Source organism: Symphalangus syndactylus, chromosome 13, assembly GCF_028878055.3.
Source record: "Symphalangus syndactylus isolate Jambi chromosome 13, NHGRI_mSymSyn1-v2.1_pri, whole genome shotgun sequence".
Taxonomy (NCBI): domain Eukaryota; kingdom Metazoa; phylum Chordata; class Mammalia; order Primates; family Hylobatidae; genus Symphalangus; species Symphalangus syndactylus.
The window spans coordinates 113,158,892-113,178,139 of record NC_072435.2 but is presented as its reverse complement, the minus strand read 5'-3'; the positions used below and the strand labels follow the sequence as shown (position 1 = coordinate 113,178,139).

General features: G+C 45.5%; 1 protein-coding gene across 2 annotated transcripts in view; it reads left to right on the top strand.

Moving 5' to 3' along the window:
• KSR2 (kinase suppressor of ras 2) overlaps window positions 1-19,248 on the top strand; it is a 526,538-nt gene that overhangs the window by 491,798 nt on the left and 15,492 nt on the right. The window contains exons 15-19 of one of the 2 annotated variants that reach the window (XM_055235579.2): window positions 2,175-2,271; window positions 3,316-3,449; window positions 11,244-11,375; window positions 16,528-16,657; window positions 17,786-17,919. In XM_055235579.2, coding sequence (XP_055091554.1) covers window positions 2,175-2,271; window positions 3,316-3,449; window positions 11,244-11,375; window positions 16,528-16,657; window positions 17,786-17,919 — 627 coding nt within the window. Of the gene's footprint in view, window positions 1-2,174; window positions 2,272-3,315; window positions 3,450-11,243; window positions 11,376-16,527; window positions 16,658-17,785; window positions 17,924-19,248 lie in introns of those variants that run through there. The other variant, XM_055235580.2, reaches the window with a different exon arrangement.

The window sequence follows — 19,248 nt, the reverse complement described above, 5'->3', positions numbered from 1 at the left end:
GTTTCTCCAGAAGCTCCTGAGGCCATACGGGAGTGAGAGAAGCAAAGACTTCAGCAGCTGCTGAAGGGAAGGAGGATGTAAGGAGGGAAAGAAGACTACGTGTAGAAATCTGAAGCTTGAGACTTTCCTGCAGTTACCCTGAGCAGGAGAGTCCGGGGAGTCTTGGAGCCTGTTGGTGGTGATTTGCTCCGCGGTCTGCAGTGGGGAAGGTATTTTCTGGGATCTGGCCTGTGATGAGTGTAGGTGGCTGTTCAGGAACAAAGTATCCAGGGGAGGGAATCCACCCAGGATCTCAAATATTGAAATGTCAACATGGAGTAATCAGCTGCTCTGCCCACCCTTCCTCCACCTCTGCTCCAGCAGCCACATCAAATGCCCTGCCTGGGACAGCAACCTGGGGGATGCAGGGTCAGCCCTGACTCATTCTGGGCTGCCTCCTGCCAACTGGCTGGGTGACCTCCTCGGACACATGAATCAGACTTTCTGTGAGTCAGCTACCCGGGGACTGTCGCCTTAAGCAGATGAAGAAAAAAATGTTAGTCAAAGATCATGGGTGGCTATCGGTGGCATTTTAGATGAGTATACAGATGGGTGGACAGATAAACAGTTGTGATATGTGTATAGATATATCACTTATATATATTTGTACAAGTGTATGTGTGTCTGTTTACTATTTTATTAATCACTTACAACTTTTTATAATAGCCAGTGATCTCATGGAAAGTTACCATGAAATGTACTAGGCATAGAGAGGTGCCTACACCTTTACTTGCCTGATTTCATGTGGTTCTCCTGACAACCCAGAAAGGCAGGAGCTGTTGGCCCCATTTTGCAGATAATAAAACTGAAGCTCAGAGAGGTTAATGCACCCACCCAAGGTCACACAGCCACTAAATGACAGATCAGGATTCTAACCCCTTAGTCCTACTCTAAGCCCCCATACTCCTAACCACTGTGCTATACTTCCCACTGGATGCCAAGGCCTGTTTCCAACTCTGTATCTCATTCAATCCTCATACTCAACTACAGGGTTAAGTATTATTAGTTTCCTTTGATTGATGAGGAAACTGAGGCCCAGAGAGGTGAGGTAACCCACCTCAAGACATACGGTAAGTAAGGAGCAGAGCTGGGACTCTGAGATCCCTCTGATACCAGCGTTCTTACTTCAGCCACAGGAAATACAATCTCAGCAAAGCCCAGTACACAACAAGGGCTCAGTAAATACCAAATGAATGAACACAATGCCAGGAGTATTTTAGCAATAACGTCATAGGTTAAAAGAGGAAAATTCAAACTGTGATTTTGATGTAGATGGAAAATTGATTTTCACAGTGACGTTCTTTCTTCTTTTGGCGCATATTGGATACTCTGAGCCAGTCACAGTGCTAGGGGCTGGGAGTGCTATGATGAATCTAGAATTCATTCATTCAGTGGCGGCTTGTGGGTGCCTGCTCTGTGCGTGCTGGGAATTATGCTCACTGCAGAGGAACAGGACGGATGAGCATACAGGCAACTAAATGAGAAGGTGTTACTTTCACTGCATAATGTTCCTTTTTCATCCTGTCATTCATCTTAAACTACTGGTCCTCGAAATGAACTCAATGAGGCTGAACATAGTTTGAAAAACTCTTTATCTAGACAGGCGTCTGGTTTGGGGGTGGTATTATTGGTGTTTACACATCCCCGTCCAAACAATTGACTGCATCATTTGCTGATGATACTTAATACACATCAGCCACCACTTTGCTGGTCTTTCATCACTGTCCTCACACACTGACTCCTGGCAAGTGCGTGCAGCTGGCGTAAATGGCCAACAGAATGCTGTCTGAGTGGCGTCCAAGGACCCAGAAGTTGTTGATTTATGTGCTGCTTTCCACCTGTGAGCCTCTGGGATGGACTGGATGTGGCAAACCCATTTCTGGACTAGGCTAGATTCTGTGGGTGTCCTTGTCGGTCAGCCACGTTGGCCAAGTTTCTAAAGAATCTACAAGAACTTCCTCCCAGATCTCCATCCCAGAACCAGATCTGAAGTCCAGTCCCAGACTTATTATCTCATAAGCACAATAGTGGCGTGTCCACGTGTCTATGCCATCATTTGTCACTTGTAGTAACTGTTGTGGGTCATCCTCTTCTGAACGACTGCCATTAATTTTTCTCGTCCTTTTGCTTTTCAGCCTCTGTAAGGGACGGACGCTCTATTCAGTTGTGAGGGATGCCAAAATCGTCTTGGATGTCAACAAAACCAGGCAGATTGCTCAAGAAATTGTGAAGGTACTGTCGGCTCTAGGGCCTCCTACCTAAATCTCCGAAAGACCCAGTTTCCCCCAGAGAAGCCCCCCTACCCCAGGACTCCTAAGATTCATGGTTGGATTTCAGACTACCAATCTGGACTTAAAAGAAATTAGACTTGACCTGAAAAATACCAGGCCATGTGTAAGTAAGAATTCTGCCTCGATACAATCTTTAGAAACTATCCACCAATGTTTGGTTTCCATCTGGTGTCTCATCACTATGGTACTTGGACCTATGCAAGGACCAGGGGTTACATACAAGCTATTCAGCCCTCTTGGTTAGGATCCACCATCCCTCGAGTCCTTGAATTCCCATGAGTGGAAACCATCTCTCTCCACTGCTGCTAGGGAAACATCAAATCGTTGGATGTTGTTTTGGATTAAAACAAACAAGAACATTCTGTGTTTTCTGGCAGGTGCCTTATTAGTCAGTTGTACTCAAGCTTTTATTTCTCATTTGGAGGTGTTAGGACTGAGCTACAAGAGGAAATAAAAGATGTGACTGCTCACAAAGGCAAAAAAAAGAAACCACCACAACTCTAGACGTTTGCCCTCGAACGAGGCCTCCAATAGACTCCTCTGTGTGTTCTTAATGAGCAGTTGTGACCATCTCTTTAGGAACTCATTACCTTCTGCAGCAGCATAGGTTAAGTAGATCTGACTATCTAGTCTTGTAGAAGAGTTAGTCTCTAAAGGGGAAGTGGATGCAAATGGTTGGTTGAATTCCTTTCCCTGGGGATCTTTTTGTTTCTTCTTCAGGAGTCAGATGAGCAAATGGGGATGGCCTTTCTGTGGTCTGAGAGTGGCAATGGATTTGTGTCTTGGGGGCCCTGCCTGTTCCCGCTTGCCATGCCTTCCCCGACCTCACCCCCAGGACCCACGGTCAGACCCCAGGCCCTGCCACTGTTGAGTGTGGTCCCATTAGGGAGCCAAGTCTTCAGGACAAGGAATGTGAACTCAAGCCAGGGTGGCAGCAAGCTCTTAGGTTTTTCTCTGGCAACTCCCTGTTCCTTGCTTCTTGCAGGGCATGGGCTACCTCCACGCCAAGGGAATCCTACACAAGGACCTCAAGTCAAAGAACGTCTTCTATGACAATGGCAAGGTGGTCATCACGGACTTTGGACTCTTCAGCATTTCTGGGGTGCTGCAGGCTGGCAGGTGAGAGGTGGTCGGAGGCCCCGGAGAGTTTCCTGACAGATGATGGTCAGGAGGTGGGAAGTTAGTCCAAACGGCTTTAGTGACCTAGACTCAGGGTTGGTCCTGAGGTTGCTGAGCTGAGTGGGTCAGCTGCTCTACCGATGCGGGATGCCAAGGCCGTGCTGTTTCCCCCTGGGGAGGCCAGCACCTTGCTCACCTGTCTTGTCTTTGAGTGTGTGTGATTGGACACAGAGCATCCCCAGACCTTTCAAAGCCCCTACCCTTTAATTTAACTGGAGGACTCTCCTGTAACCCTAACTAATTCACTTGGAAGTTGAGATCACCCAAGAGGCCTTGCTCAGAGTTTTCTTAGGAATTAATTGATTTTAGTACAGGAAGAGTACAGTTAACAGCAAGGGACTTAAAGTCAGAGGCACCCATGGCCTGACACAGCTCTTCCACTTATTAAATGCGACTTTAATCAAGCCGAACAACGTCTCTGAACTTTAGTTTCCTTGTCTGCAAGAAAAGTGGTAGGTTTGATGATGCCTTCCTCCATCAGTTCTTGTGAGGATAAAATGAGAACACGCATCAAGCATCCACCCAGGGCCCGATGCACCTCAAAAGCTCCACAAAGGGTAGCTGCTGCCGAGTTGTTGTAATTAGTATTAATTTGCATATACCTCCCAGTATCACCCAAGAGAATCATTAACCGTCATTAAGTAATTAACTCTCAGCCACTACTCACCCTAGAGCAAGCCGCATTGAGTTGGCCACGTGAAAAACAGCTTGATCTCAAATAAACAACCCATAATTCAGAAAGTCTACCCTTGTGACTTTTAATTTGGACTGCGCTCTCTCTCTCTCCCTCTCTCTCTCTTGCTGTCTCTCTCTCGCTCTCTCTCTCTCATTTTAAACCTCTGCATGTTTTTTATAATCCTGCATTTTATAACGAATGGTGCATCTTTCCAGAAAGCCCCACAGTTTCTCTCATTTTACTTCAGTTTCAGCTGCTTTTGAGAACCACTGATTTTTTTTTTTTTTTTTTTTTTTGAGGAATGCCCCAGGGACCCGGACAAAGTGAATCTTGTTTGTGTTATACGACACCTTGAATCTGTTATAAGTTGGACCATTTGGAATTTGACAAAACTTCACGTAGCTGTTTCTATGTGATGAGGACCGAACAGGCGCTTGTTTCTTTTTCAGATTTTACTCCACCCAAGAAAGATTAACCATAGTCTACAAAACTGTCTGTAGTCCCTAAGATAAGGCAGTAAGTAGGCAGTAAATATACAAATATATCAATAGATACTTGGAGAGAGTCCCTCCAGTTGGAACCCAAGAAGCCTGGGAGGGCAAGACTGTGTAGAATCCCTTCTTCCCTCTGACTCCCCAGCAGCAGTTAAGTTCCTGGTTCACTGGCAGGGAACTCATACCCTTCCCAGTTTCCCAGTTCCCAGGCGAACTACAAGGACGCAATGTTGGGTGACTTCACTGTGAACCCAAGTATTTGCATCAAGACAAGAGGAGGCCCAGTAAGAGTTTTCTCGAACTTGCTTCTGGGCTGTTTTATAAAAAGCAGACATTCTTCCCTCCTGGTGGCATGTCCACACCTCTCTCTTTCTCCTCAACAGTGGCTTCTCCCTGAGGTAGAGGAAAGGGGTGCAGGACCTCTGATTTTCTTCCTTTCTGAAGCCACAAGGAGAAGAGGAAGAACAAAAAATGGAATGGGATGGAATGCCTCGGGCATCCCTTCCTTTAGCTCATTCATGGAGACCCAGTGTCAACCAGGAAGTTAGTTCAACCAAGTCAAAGGCAAGGTGGCTTCTGGTCCCCTTGTCCAGACAGCAGCCCCTCCCACCCCTGCCCCAGCCAGGTTGTCAACACAAACCCAGGAAGTGCCCTCAGCAACATCTCCCAAGAAGAAATTCACATTTCCTGGCCACCCACAAGTAGCCATCAATGACTTCTTGTGCTTTTATCCTTGTTCCAGTTACATATTATTGTGCAATGAACCATCTCAAAACTTAGTGGCTTAAAACAAGGTATTGTCATCCCTCATGGTTCTGTGGGTTGACTGGGTTCGGCTGACCTCTTGTGCTCAGTTTGTCCTGTAGGTGCCATCGGATGGGTGGGGGGTGAAGTTGGAGACATCTGAAGGCTTCCACATTCACACAGCTGGGCTGGGCTGGCTGAAACATCTGGGGGCTGATGGGATCTCTCTTATCTCCCTGCTTTTCCCTCTTCATGCAGCCTCTCTGCTTGACTACATTGGGCTTCCTCACACCATGGCAGTCTCAGGGTAATCAAACTCCTTATGTAGCAACTGGGTTCCACCAAAGCAAGCACGTTGCATACCATGAAGGGAGGTGGAACTCTGGGGTGTCCCATGAATCCCAGGACCTTTCCCAGGTAGTAGATTTGCCTCAATATTTATGAATACTGCCAGTGTAGCTCTAGGGATCCACAGGGTCCCCTCAGGGGTTCAGGACCATTTACTCCCTCTTGTTCATGAAAAGGCATCTTCAGTAACTGCTCCCATTGCAGCCTGGAGCCCCCAGTGCAGCTGCCAGAGGCCAGGAGACACCCCTTGAATAAGGGGCATCTATGGCCCTGATCAGCACCCTGGGGGCTGGATTATAGGAGTGGAGAGAGAAGGGAGCTGGCCAGGCTTTGGGCGTTGCAGGAAGCAGGGCCACTATCTCTCAGGAGATAGGCCTGGAAGTTCCCTCATTCATTACTCACTCAGCCAGTCAGCAAATAATTAGGGAGTGCATGTATTAGTCAGCTTGGGCTGCTATAACACAATACCAGACTCAGGGGTTTAAACAACAGACATTTATTTTCTTACAGTTCTGGAGGCTGAAAGTCCAAAATCAAGGTGCTGGCAAATTTAGTGTCTAGTGAGGGCTCTCTTCCCAGCTTGTAGATGGCCACCTTCTTACTGTGTCCTCGTATGGCCTCTTCTCTGTGCACTGAAATAGAGAGAGAGAGGTCTCTGATGTCTTTCCTCTTCTTATAAGAACACCAATCTTATTGGATTAGGGCCTCGGACTTATGATCTCATTTAACATTAATCACCTCCCTATAGGCTTTATCGCTACATACAATCAAATTGGGGGTTAGGGGTTCAACATAATAAATTTGGGGGAGATAAAATTCAGTCTATAATACCTTGAAATAGATTCCAGAAACTTGTTTGTGTTTAACACACACCTGGCTCCCTGATCCTCAGTTTCCTCACCTGTAAAATGGGAGGTTTTGATGATTAAATGGGATAGAGAGGTGGAAGGCTTAGTTTAGCATTTTGCTCTTTTTTGTTTGTTTGTTTGAGACAGGATCTCTTGCTCTGTCACCGAGGCTGGAATGCAGTAGTGCAGTCGCAGCTCACTGCAGCCTCAACCTCCGAGGCTCAGGCAATCCTCCTTCCTCAGCCTCTCAAGGTCCCGGGCTTACAGGCATGTGCCACCATGCCCAGCTGGGCTTTACTCTTTAATGGTTTTCTCCAGAAATTCTTGTAGAATTGGGTTGAGGTGCCTAGTCCCTGGGGTTTTAAAGATGTGTTCCAACAGATCTCAGTTCTGTCCCTTTGGACAGGTCACCTAAATGTTTTGAGCCTCTGTTTCCTTATCCACAGAACAGGATGATAGCCCTCAGATTGTGGGCTTATGAGGTCTAAGTGGGATGGACAATCTGGCAAACAGTAGGCACTCAGCAGGAGTCACTTGCCTTCCTGCCCTCCCCTCAGTTAGAGCTTGGGGTATGGATAGCCCTTGGTGCCCAGCAGGGAGAGACCCCCCGCCCGACCAAGCCCGAGGCAGAGATGGGGCAGCCCAGTGATGTGAGTGTGTTCTGCACATCCAGACAGACCCCAGCATCCAGCTGTTCTGCCGTTGTCAAGAAAAGGTATCGTTTTAGATGTCAGTGCTGTCATGCCAGCCTCCCAAAGCCTGTTATTAATCATAATAACCATAATGAAGATGATTTGGGTTTGTCATCAGTGGGCCCATCGCCATAGGAATGGGGCACCCCAGGGTGTTAGTGCCAGGCCTGGCTCCCGGCCCCCTACCACACCCACCCCAGGCTGATGGCTCTTGTGTGGTCACCACTCCATCTCCTGCCCTGGCCCCAAAATGCCAGTTCTCTGCTGACCCCATGAGTCAGGAAGAGGTGGCAGGGGTGTTTTCAAAAAGGTAGGAGCAGAGAAGCTTCCCTTTGGCAGGGGCACCCCAACCCACCCCACTTCCAATGGCCCAGTCATTGCAGGAGAATGTTGGCTGGCCTATGCCAAAGACTTTTCATGGAGAACATTCCTACTATGGGCTCTAGTCTCAACTCCACTTCTGAGTCCTCAAGATAAAAATACACACACACACACATATACATGTGTAATGATTATGTCCAGTAATTGTGTGTCTCTGGCAGCTGACACAGCCCTGTGCCATGTACTGTCTCATTTTAATCCTTGCAACAGCTCTGTAAAGTACAAATTAATGTGCCCATTTTACAGATAGGAAAATAGAAATTTGGATCTGCTCAAGGTTCCATAGATAGTGAGCAACAAATGGAGCCTTCAACATCTGTGGGTGTTCCTGATTCTAGAAGCAAGAGCTGATTTAACTCTGCCGACTCAAGTGTTTGCTAGTGAGTTTGAGTAGTAGTTTCTAGCACAGGATGTGTTGTATCATGTCTTTCGTGTAGAATGCAGGAGTAAGTCGTGTGTTATTAATCCTGAAACACTGAGGTTTGGACCATTTCCTTATTTTGTATAAATTAGAACAGTGATTCTCAACCAGGGCAATTTTTCCCCTCCAGGGGACATTTGATGATGTCTGAAGACGTTTTCAGTTGTCATGATTTGGGGAAAGGGGGTGCTAATGGCCTCTAGTGAGTAGAGGCCAGGGATGCTGCTAAACATCCTACAATGCCCAGGACAGCCCCTATGTCCCCCAACAACAAAGAACTGCCCAGACCCAAACGTCAATAGTGCCAAGGTTGAGAAATCCTAAATTAAAACAAATTGAATGGTGTCTGCCTGGCCACATTGCTTTCTGTTGCATGCATGCCAGTCTGCTCCTAGCCTGGGAATGCAGAAGGTGGATGGGTGGTCCAGGGTGGGATACCTGTGGTAAACCACCATCCAAATGCAATTAAGAATTGTGATTGCAGCAGTTACCCAGCGTTGCTTCCTTTCCTACAGTCCCTGTTTTGGGTTCTACAAAAAGTTAAGTATATCCAAATGGATGCTACCTTCATGCGTAAGATGGAGGGGGGAATGAAAGAGATCTTAAAGAATTGCATGTATGGGACACATCCAGCCTTACCTAGCTAGGGAATGTCACTGCAGCACTGGAACCCTGAGCCCTAAACTCTTGGAGCCTCATTCAGGGATCTTTCTTCCACCCAGTGTTTCTACAGGTGTAATCTGCAAGTTGATTTGGAGGAGGGAGGATATGAACAAACATTTTCTATCTTAATTTTAATGTGTATTAGAAAATCACTAGTCTCCATTTATGGCCACACTAAAGAGTGACCTATTGAAACATATTTAAGTTAAAAATGCATTTCTTAATATATAATAGTCCAGAACAGTGTTGTCCAATTTGGTGGCCACTAGCCAGATGTGGCTACGTAAATTTAACTTTAGTTAAAAATGAAAGTTCAGGGCTAGGAGCAGTGGCTCATGCCTATAATCGCAATACTTTGAGAGGCTGAGGCTGGAGGATCGATCCCTTGAGGCCAGGAGTTTGAGACCAGCCTGGGCAACATAGCAAGATCACATAGCAAGACCACATCTCTAAAAAAAATAAAATAAAATTAGCAGGGTGTGATTGCTCATGCCTGTAATCCCAGCTACTTCATAGGCTGAAGATGGGAGGGTCGCTTGAGGCCAGGAGTTCAAGGCTGCCATGAGCTACGAGCTCACCTCTGCACTTCAGCCTGGGTGATAGACTGTCTCAGCAGACCTTGTCTCTAAAATTTAAAAAAAAAAAAAATTAAAAGTTTAGTTCTTCAGTTGTAAGCCACATTTCAAGTGCTCAATCGTCATGGTGGTTAGTGGCTGCCACTAACCATATAGAGGATATTTCTGTCATAATGGAAAGTTCTATTGTATAATGCTGCTCTTGAAGGTATTTAGATATGGCAAAAATCATGATTGTTGGATATGAATGAGTGTGTTTGAGGGAGCAGCATGTCACAACTTCTATATCTCAGAAACCCTCTCTAGAAAATCTAGCCAGCCCCAGGTCCCCACAGAGACCTTCATGCTGGAGGCTGTCGTCCTGCATGACCTCACTTTTGATGATGACTTGAGATATGCACCCCCTCTCCCGCCGACTGCTCCATTCCCCTGTGTTAATGAGCCAGTTCCTAGGAGTCTTGAGCCAGTGAAGATCTCAGAGGCGATCTGCTTAGATTTCAGACCCACATGGAAAACTCTGCCTTGCTAAGGACTTCCAGTGAAAGAAGGGAGCCAGCCTCCTTCCACATCTAAGAATTTACCTAAGGAATAAATTAACGTGGATGAAGGGAGATATTCCCCGTATCTACCCAAAGATGTTCTTAGCAGCATTGTCCATAATGGCGGAAGAGCGAACCATCCGCCCAAGGCCCATCAGCAAAGAGTTGGTTGTATACACTTTGATACATAGGATGGGATGATGTGTTCCAATTACACTGGTGTTCTTTAGGGTTCTGGAACACCCTGAATGGGGCCCTTGTTGGAACTTTGTCCTAGCTTCCCCTTCTGCCTAGATATCCTCCTTGTTCACATAGCTGGATCCTTTATGTCACGTAGATCTTAGCTCACAGTTTACCTGCAGTAAGATCCATCTTATCTTTGATGCATCCTCTATTTTAATTATTTGTACAATGCTTATCACGATCTTTAGTTTTTCCTATTTATTGAACTCATTTGTTGTCTCCTTTCCCTATCAAAGTGCAAGCTCCAGGAGGGAAGGGACCTTGTCGGTCTTGTTCTGTGCCAAGCACAGAACCTAGGCATCATAGGTGATAGAAAAACACAGTAGATTATCATTATTTGTGGATTCACTGAAATGTATTTGTAATACCCCAAATCAACACTCACAGCACTTTCACAGTTATTCAGGGACATGCAGAGTGGGGAAAAGTTTGAGCTGCCCAATGCACATGTTTCCAGCTTAGGTCAAACAGGAGGATGCTCTGCCTCATTGTTTCAGCCTCATACAGAGAAGCCTTGAGGATGGAGGTTGGGACAGAATGGGCAGCACAGGGTAGCATAAGAAGCTCTAACTCTGGGGCCAGTTGGATGAGATTTGAATCCCAACTCTGGCACCTGTTAGTAGGGCTGCCTCAGACAAGTCACTTAACACTTCTGAGCCCCATAGTCTATTATGTAAAATAAAACAGAATCTATCAGATAAGTTGTTTTTAGGGGTTAAAATTACAAACTATGTCAGGGATGTGTACATGTGTACACATTTCCCCAGGAGCAATGATTCAGTATTCTGCTAATTCCGTGTTCCAGTGACTTTATAGAACGTAACTGCCATGAATAACAAGAATCCAGTGTCGTTGAATGAAGATGGGCAAGAAGGTGGGTGCCTCAGAGGCAATGGAATTCGATGATGGTTTGGGTCCTGAGTGTTTCTCTAGAGAAGCCTTCCCTGCACCTATTACTGAGTCTCGGCCTCCAGTAGGTGGTCAGGCAGTGCTCAATGGGGGAAACAAGAAGGGCAGTAGAGATGGCTCCAGGGATGTGGGGTCAGTGCCAGAGGGACTGGTCTGCCCTGGGCTATGAAACAGAGCTCATCCTGTGCTTTGCTTCTCCAGGCGGGAGGACAAACTGCGCATCCAGAATGGCTGGCTGTGCCACCTGGCACCAGAGATCATCCGCCAGCTGTCCCCCGACACAGAGGAGGATAAGCTCCCCTTCTCCAAGCACTCTGATGTCTTTGCCCTTGGGTAAGTGGGCCCTGCCCTGGCCATTGAGAGCCACAGCCTGGGCAGAGGGGCACTTCTCAAGTCTTTCAATGCTTTTGGAAGGGCCAGGGTGTACCTGTCTACAGGGCCAAGGTGGCTGGTTTTTGGGTGAGGATGGAGGAACCCGAGTAGGGCACGCTAGAAAGAATGACCCTAACAAACTTGTGTGCCTGGTTTCTAATGGATTATGTGGCTGTAACAAGTTACCCAACTCATTTACTTATTCAATAGCTATTTGCTGGCTGCCTACTATGTGCTAGGATTGTAGCAGATGCAGGGGATACAAGATTCAGTGCTGTCTTAGTTATTACTACATAACAAATTACCCCAAAACTTAGCCACTGAAAACATTTCTTATCTCAAGTTTCTGTGGTCAGGAATTTGAGAGTGGCTTAGCTGAGTGGTTCTGAGTGGGCTTTTATGAGGTTGCAGTCAAGATATTGGCTAGGGCTGTGGTCTCATCTGAAGGCTCAGCAGGCTGGGGATCCACTTCCATGGTGGCCCACTCACACAGCTGTTGGAAGGAGGCCTCAGTTCCACAACCCTTGGGCCTGTGTATAGGTTACTTGAATGACTTCACAACATGGTGGCTACAAGCCTCATTGTCATTTATGATCTAGTCTCAGAAATTTACATATCATTGCTTCTACCATATGCTGTTTGTTAAAAGCAAGTTGCTAAATCCAGTCCACACCTAAGGGGAGAAGAATTAAGCTCTATCTTATACATAATGGAATATCAAAGAATATACTGGACATATTTAAAACCACCAGAGTCCCCTACTCTCTCTTTCTAGTGGAAAGCAGATAAGGAAACATCCAACTTTAGCAAAGTAAGATAAATGCTATTCTGAGAATAAACACAGGACTGTGGGAATAAAACAGGAACCAAATCCCATCTGGGAGGTCAGGGAGGGCTTCCAGGAGATGATAATCCTGAGCCTAAGTTAAAGCTTGAGTACAAGGGCAGGGTGAGGTGTTCCAGATCAAAAGAATGTGCAAAAAGGTTCAAAAATAAAAGAGAACACATTGCCCACATGGAAGAATATATAGAAGGGTTGGGGGAGGAAAGGGAGCTGATGGATGAAGAGTCAGGAAAAAAATTAGGCCGGGGATGGTGAGATAAGAGACGAGAGAGGGAAGCACGGTCAATCCTGCGAGGACTTAAAGGTTGAGTTAAGGACTTAGAGGTTGAGTTAAGGAATTTTCATTTCATCTTCAGTGCACTAAGCAGCCATTGATGGTTATTAAGCTCTGGGGGAAGGGGGAGTGACATAATCCTAATTTGAGTTTTAGATCAATCAGATCACTGTGGCTGCTGAGTAGAGATTGGAATGAAGAAGGAGAGGATGGGGGCCGGCTGTCCAATACACAGGGAAATGCTGGCAGCCTTCACTGAATCAGAGCCTATGGGTATGAAAGCTGAGAATGGACATCAGAAGCACACATAGGAGGTGGAAGCAATAGAGCTTGATCATGGATTGAATTTGGGTGGTGCCTAGATAGCTGCCTTAAGCAACCAGGTGGAGAGTGGCATCATTCACTAAGGTGGGGACCATGGAGGTGCAGCAGGGTTGGGCATGCCAGGAAGGCAAAGAGGTCAGGTTTAGACACAGTGAGTTTGAGCTATCGTGGAGATGACAAATGGAACCACCAAAACACAGCTGCCTCTACATGACTAGTATAGAAAACAGGGGTTTAGGACTTGTCAGAAAATAGGTAAGTGCAGCCACAGACAGAATGAGATGTCTTTGGAAGTACAGAAGGAGAAGAAGGGCCCAAGACACAGCGCCAGGATGCAGGGCAGAGTGCCCTGAGAAAAATATAGCCAGAAAGGCTTCTAGGCTCCCATGGCCATGCAAATCCTTGCCTAACTTTGTCTACAGGTGGTTGCAAGGGCTGGGGGAGATAACACTGGGGAAGCTGTTTGGGAAAGTTGCAGGCCTGCAGATGAGTGCAATTAGACTTAGCACCACCGAGAGATGTTACAGAGACAGTCTTCCTTGGAAAAGGGCCCCCACCGCGTCCTCACTGAAAAACCCTGAGGAGATATTTCTGGAAGATCAGAATTCTCAACATCTGTTGCTTGGGCCCCTTTAGAGGATGTCAGTTGGCCTGATTATTTTATGCCCAAATCTTTATCTAGTTAGATATTGTTATCTGAAACCAAATTGCAATAATTAAGTTGGTATAGTTTAGTGTAAATTTAGCAAAAGAAAAAAAAATGTGATTAACAAAATGTACCAGAATAATTGGTTTTCTGCTGGAGTTTTCATCTTCAGCAAATCTTTTTTCCTTAAAGTGAGTTTCTCTTGAAAGTTGGGTTTCAAAGGAAGTTTTAATGAGGCTTTTATTTCTGACACTGCTGAATTCCGAAGGACCCGGCGCTCTGGTTTCCTGCCAATTAGGTGCATCCTGTTGCTTGGGAACCTCATGCTCAGAAATGACTTAGAACAAAAATGAACTTTTTAAAGAGGATTGAGCACTGTGTTAAGCCTTTTAGGTGCACTGTCTCACAATTTGTACAAGCACCCTTCGAAGCAGATACCATGTTGCTCCCAACTGACAGGTGAGAATACTGAGGCTTCAGATGGCTTAGTGACATGCCTTACAGTGATGAATGATGATGCTGAGATTCATCTGGAATATCCTGTACTCTAGAGTTGGAGCTTTTAACCATAAGCCCGGATGGGTTTGGGATTTATTTTGCCACTCAAAGTCCTATTTCTCTCAACTGTAAATCAAGGATAATAAATCCATTGAGGTGTTCTAAGAATTGAGTGAGAAAACATTTGTAAGGTACCCAGCACAGGGAATAACTCAAAACACCCTTCCCCCTTTCACATGAGTGATGGATGAGTCTGTTTATGCCTCCTTCACCAACCACAAGCTCACACCTCCCAAATTGTGCACTTGCCTGATTACAAAGGACTCTTAAATAGGATGGAGTCTAAGCTTCCTAGGATAGCACGTTGGCCAGTGGCACCGTCTTGGAGTTAGATGGACTAAGTTCAGCTTCTGGCTGCCCTTCTTGTTTGCTGTGTTATCTTGGGAAAGACACACAACCTTTCTGGGCATCAGTTTCCTCATCTATGAAATGGGGATACTATTAATAATAATGCCTCCTGTTTTAAAATGTAGGTTTTGTTATTATTCAGGCAGCATGAGGCCAACAGTCACCTTTGAAAAGATGGTTTGTTACTCACAGTTCCCAGAGGGGGTGTGCCACACCATGCAGTGTCCACAGGGGGCAGCACCAGGGTCGGTCTGGAGGCGGAGGAAATGTGAGGAAAACATTGGGAAGAGCCTTTATTGTGGCTCCTGGGAAGGAGCAGGAGAGGCAGGGTAAGAAGGCTTAGGATTGGCTTGTTTGAATGATTTCAGCAGGCTCTGGCATATAGGGGCTGGGGAATACTGGCCTGGAACTTGAAAGCCCAATTAAGGAGGTAGTTGGCAGTATGAGTGTGAGCTCTGGATTATCTGATTAGCCTGTGAAGGCTGTGCTCACAGGTGAGCGCTTTACTATTTCCAGGAATTGGCTGTTCCTGGAACGGGCAGACCCTCCAGGGTCAGCAGAGTCCCAAGTAGTCAAAGCATCAGAATAAAAAGACAGGCTGAATAGACCTCCCTCCGCAAAAAAACTTAGAATAGTGCCTAGTGCAGAGTAAAACCTCAATAAGCATTATTATTTATTATGATAACTATAGTCTTTTAGCACCTTCTCTTGAGAGCTTTCTGATCATCTAACTTGACATCCCAACACCTGAGCATCACCACCCCTTCCCCAGCCCAGAGGTATAAGGTTATCAGGTAGAAGGAAGATGTAACTACGAAGTGAAACCCTAGCAATAGTTGAATTGACACAGTGCTCTGATTAGTAAAGAGGATAGCAGAGTGCTTTGTGTTCTTTAAATCAAACTTACATGAAATCTTAGAGTGGAGGAAAGATCACTTTCTAGGATTGTTTCAGATATTTCCTAAGTTGGGGAATCTTGTGCTCAAAGCGCTGAGATCTGTCCCCATGGTACAGCTCCGTGACACCCTAGCATCCTGTTTCATCCACTGTGGTCCTCACTGCTATTCACGCTTCACAGCATCATTTAGGCACCACCTGGCCCATCACCCCATTCATGGCACATGCTACTCACTAGAGCAATCCTTTCTCCATTAATTACAATGTCATGATTTATGAAGCAGAAAATAATGTGGTAAATCCCTCTAGAATAATCCTAGCATGGATTTGTTTTGGCATTAGGAGTCCCAGATAAACATCCTTCCACTGCGATGTTATCATTATTCTCATTTATCAGGTAAGAAAACCTGCATTTGGAGAAGTGAAGTGACATACCAGGAAACCTACCCTATTATACTACTAGTATAAATAAAATCAGGACTTGAACCCAAGTCACTCGCAAACCTCTTTTTTTCTTTCTACCATTCCGCAGGATGGTTTATACTTAGGAAAAATAGAATGAGTATAAAAGAAAAAAAATCCTAACCTGTCACCCAGAGTTAGTTATTGTTAACATTTTGCTATGCTTTACTTTATTGTCTTGTTCATATATATATAATGGTTTTTTAAAAAGCAATATAAAACCTGACATACAGTCTCATATCCTGCTTTTTTTTTTACCTAAGGTTATATATTGAGCATTTTTTATGTCAGCAAAATTTATTTGAAATGTTTTAATAATAATACAGCATTTCATTTTATTTTATGGATTTACCATAATGCATATAACCAATTCCTCTTACTGGACAATTGTGTTATTTTTACTTTTTTCAATAGTATATATAATGCTCTGGAGAATATCCTTATAAATAAATTTTTGTATCCCTCATTATTTATTTGCAATGATTTCCTAGAATCATTGCAAGTAGAATCAGGGACAGAGATCCTAACCATATTATATTTAACTATTCATTAGAAGATATCCTGGGATAAACATGACTTCTAAGACATTAAGAAAGCTTTAGGTGTGTCCCACATGGCAAAATACCAACCCCATGAGGAAGAAACTGGGGAGAAGAATGGGTGCGGGGAGACTGGCTGGGCGGGTGTGTGCTAATAATGGAGGTACAAGGTTGTAAGTGACACACCACACCAACACCCCTTTAACGACGTCTGCCAACAGCACAATCTGGTATGAACTCCACGCCAGGGAATGGCCTTTCAAGACCCAACCAGCAGAGGCAATAATCTGGCAAATGGGCACAGGCATGAAACCCAACCTCAGCCAGATTGGCATGGGAAAAGAAATCTCGGTAAGTCCCAAGATAGGGCCAGACTTGGGGGATGAGGGGAGACACAGACACAGTCATGGGCCTTCTTTTTATTATGTGTTAAGGTTACAAATGCTTTCCCATGGGGTGACCAAAAAAATATGCATTGCAACCTTGTCAGGTAGCAGTTTGAAGCTTAAAAGGCAAGGCTGCTGCACTGTGCCTGCAATTTCAGGTACCTGCCACCAGGGGCACAGTAACCCGTGATCAGGTTTTTCCTAGCTATGGGTTGCTGAGTTAGGTAGAACCAATATATCCCTCTTTTTCTGGTATTTTTAAAAGATATGAATTAAAACATCACAAATATTAATGATTCTAATTTTATTTGCACCTACATAATAATTGTAAGGCATTATCTAACTCAGAACAAGACATACAGAAACAGAGAAGCCTGGGTATATATTAATATTAACAATCTTCCTCTAAAACACAGCAGGAGGAATCCTCTCTTTTGATCAGAAGACACATAAGTCAGAGAACGAGTAATTATGTGATATGTTTCTAAAGATTACCTGCACCTAGGTGATGAAGAGATTACTAAAAGTAACTTTTCTCCTCTGACTTTGAAGGGCTTTTATAGTGTTGAGATATGGATGGAGACCCCAGGATTCCCTTTTGTCCCTTCTCTTAAGAAAAATGTCAAGAAACTGGGAAGTATTGTTGATCTCAGCGTATCCTAGACCTTCTAGAATAGAGCTTACCTGGTTGTTATTTGGGCTCAGAAAGTACATGGGAAGAAGGATGGATAGATGGTAAATGGATGGATGGATGGATGGATGATGAAGGACGAAGAATGAGTGAGTGAATTGACATAGATGGGTGGATATATAGATGCATGCATGATGGGCGGATGAGTGGATGAATGGATGGATGGATCATATATGGGTGGATGGATGGATGAAGGATGGAAGAGTGAATTGATATGGATGGGTAGATGTGTAGATACGTGCCAGATGGATGGATGGATGGATGGATGGATGGATGGATGGATGATGGAGGAATATGGAAATGGGGCAGATGAGTGGACAAATTGGCAGACCAAATGTGATGCCAAAGAATAATCAAGAAATCACCATTTATCTGTAATCACCACACATTGGTTTCATTTAGGATATTCTTCTCTTCTGCTGGGCCTTTGAACAAGAAGAGAGACCTACCTTCACCAAGCTCATGGACATGCTGGAGAAACTGCCAAAGCGAAACCGCCGCCTGTCTCACCCTGGACATTTCTGGAAGTCTGCAGAGTAGGTTTTCTCCCTTAGCATCTCTCCCCACTGCCTTGTCCTCTGCCCTTTGTCACCTTTTTGATCCCCTCTGCATCTTTTTTACTCCTCTCCCAACAAGCTCCTATCCATGTGCCCACCCTTCGGCAACCACCCTTCCCTCCTAGGTTTCTGTTCAGTGGAATCTGTTTTGGGGTTTGGGTCCTGGATTCTGTCCTATGGGTCTTCGTTCCTGTAGCTACCCTGGGTTTCTCATTGCTTGTCTTTTCCTGATGAAGATCGATGCCCCGATGAGTCTGAGCATCATGCAGTGAGGTGATGCCTGAATCTGCCAAGCCCTCCATATGTCAGGTATTCAGAGCACCCCTCTACAAGGCCCAGCTTTCTGGAACTCTTCCTTATGGGCCAGCAGCCTGCCCCTCTCATGGCAGATCACAGCTTCCAGCATTCTCTATTGCATGAATGCCAGAGCAGGAAAGGCTCTGAGCTTCTTACCAGAAGTATCTCTGGCTTCCTCATAAGAGGCTCCAGACCATGCCCCTCCCCCTTGTTTCTGGCTGGAGATCAGTAGCTCTATCTGAGATCATGAGTGTGGAATCTTTCTGGGACCTCCCTCGCCAGCCCCAGCTTCCATGACTGAGCTCTCTAGAAGGTGAAAGGGAGACAGGCCCAGATGAGGCTACTGAGGGCCCCCCCATGGCTCTGCCAGTTGCTCCCAGGTATTCATGGTTGGCACACTCACACAGACATTCTCAGGTACTCACACTCATGCAGCCACAGGAGCAGTACTTAAAAACATACCTCTATACGAATTCATTCACACACAGCTGCACTCAGATCTATACTCACACATGTCCATATACAAAAACATTCCATGAATACACACCCCTACACGGAAGCCTGCATACATAGGCAGACTCAGACACATACACACACAGGTACACAATCACATTACATGCTACATGAAGACGTGTATATACACACTTGCACTGCCATGGCTTACCCACTAAAGACAAGCAGTACCCACAGATGCAGATACTCCGACCTGTGTGTGGTGTACCACAGCCATTGTCAGAGTCTTCCCATGGAGTTCCCCAAGGCAGCATCCTGAAGAGCAGATGTCCCCGGGGGCTGTGGACATTAGGAGGCTCTTTTTTACTCCCTTCCCCTGCCATTTGAGCTTGCTGAACCTGAAGGATGGAATCTCTTCTTTCCCCAGGGGCTTCTCCTTTCCCCAGACCACTGGAAGGAGCATAAACTTTACAGACAGACATAGATTGGAATTCCCACTCCACTGCGTAATAGCTGTGTGGTCTTGGGCACATCACTTGGCCTCTCTGAGCTACAGTT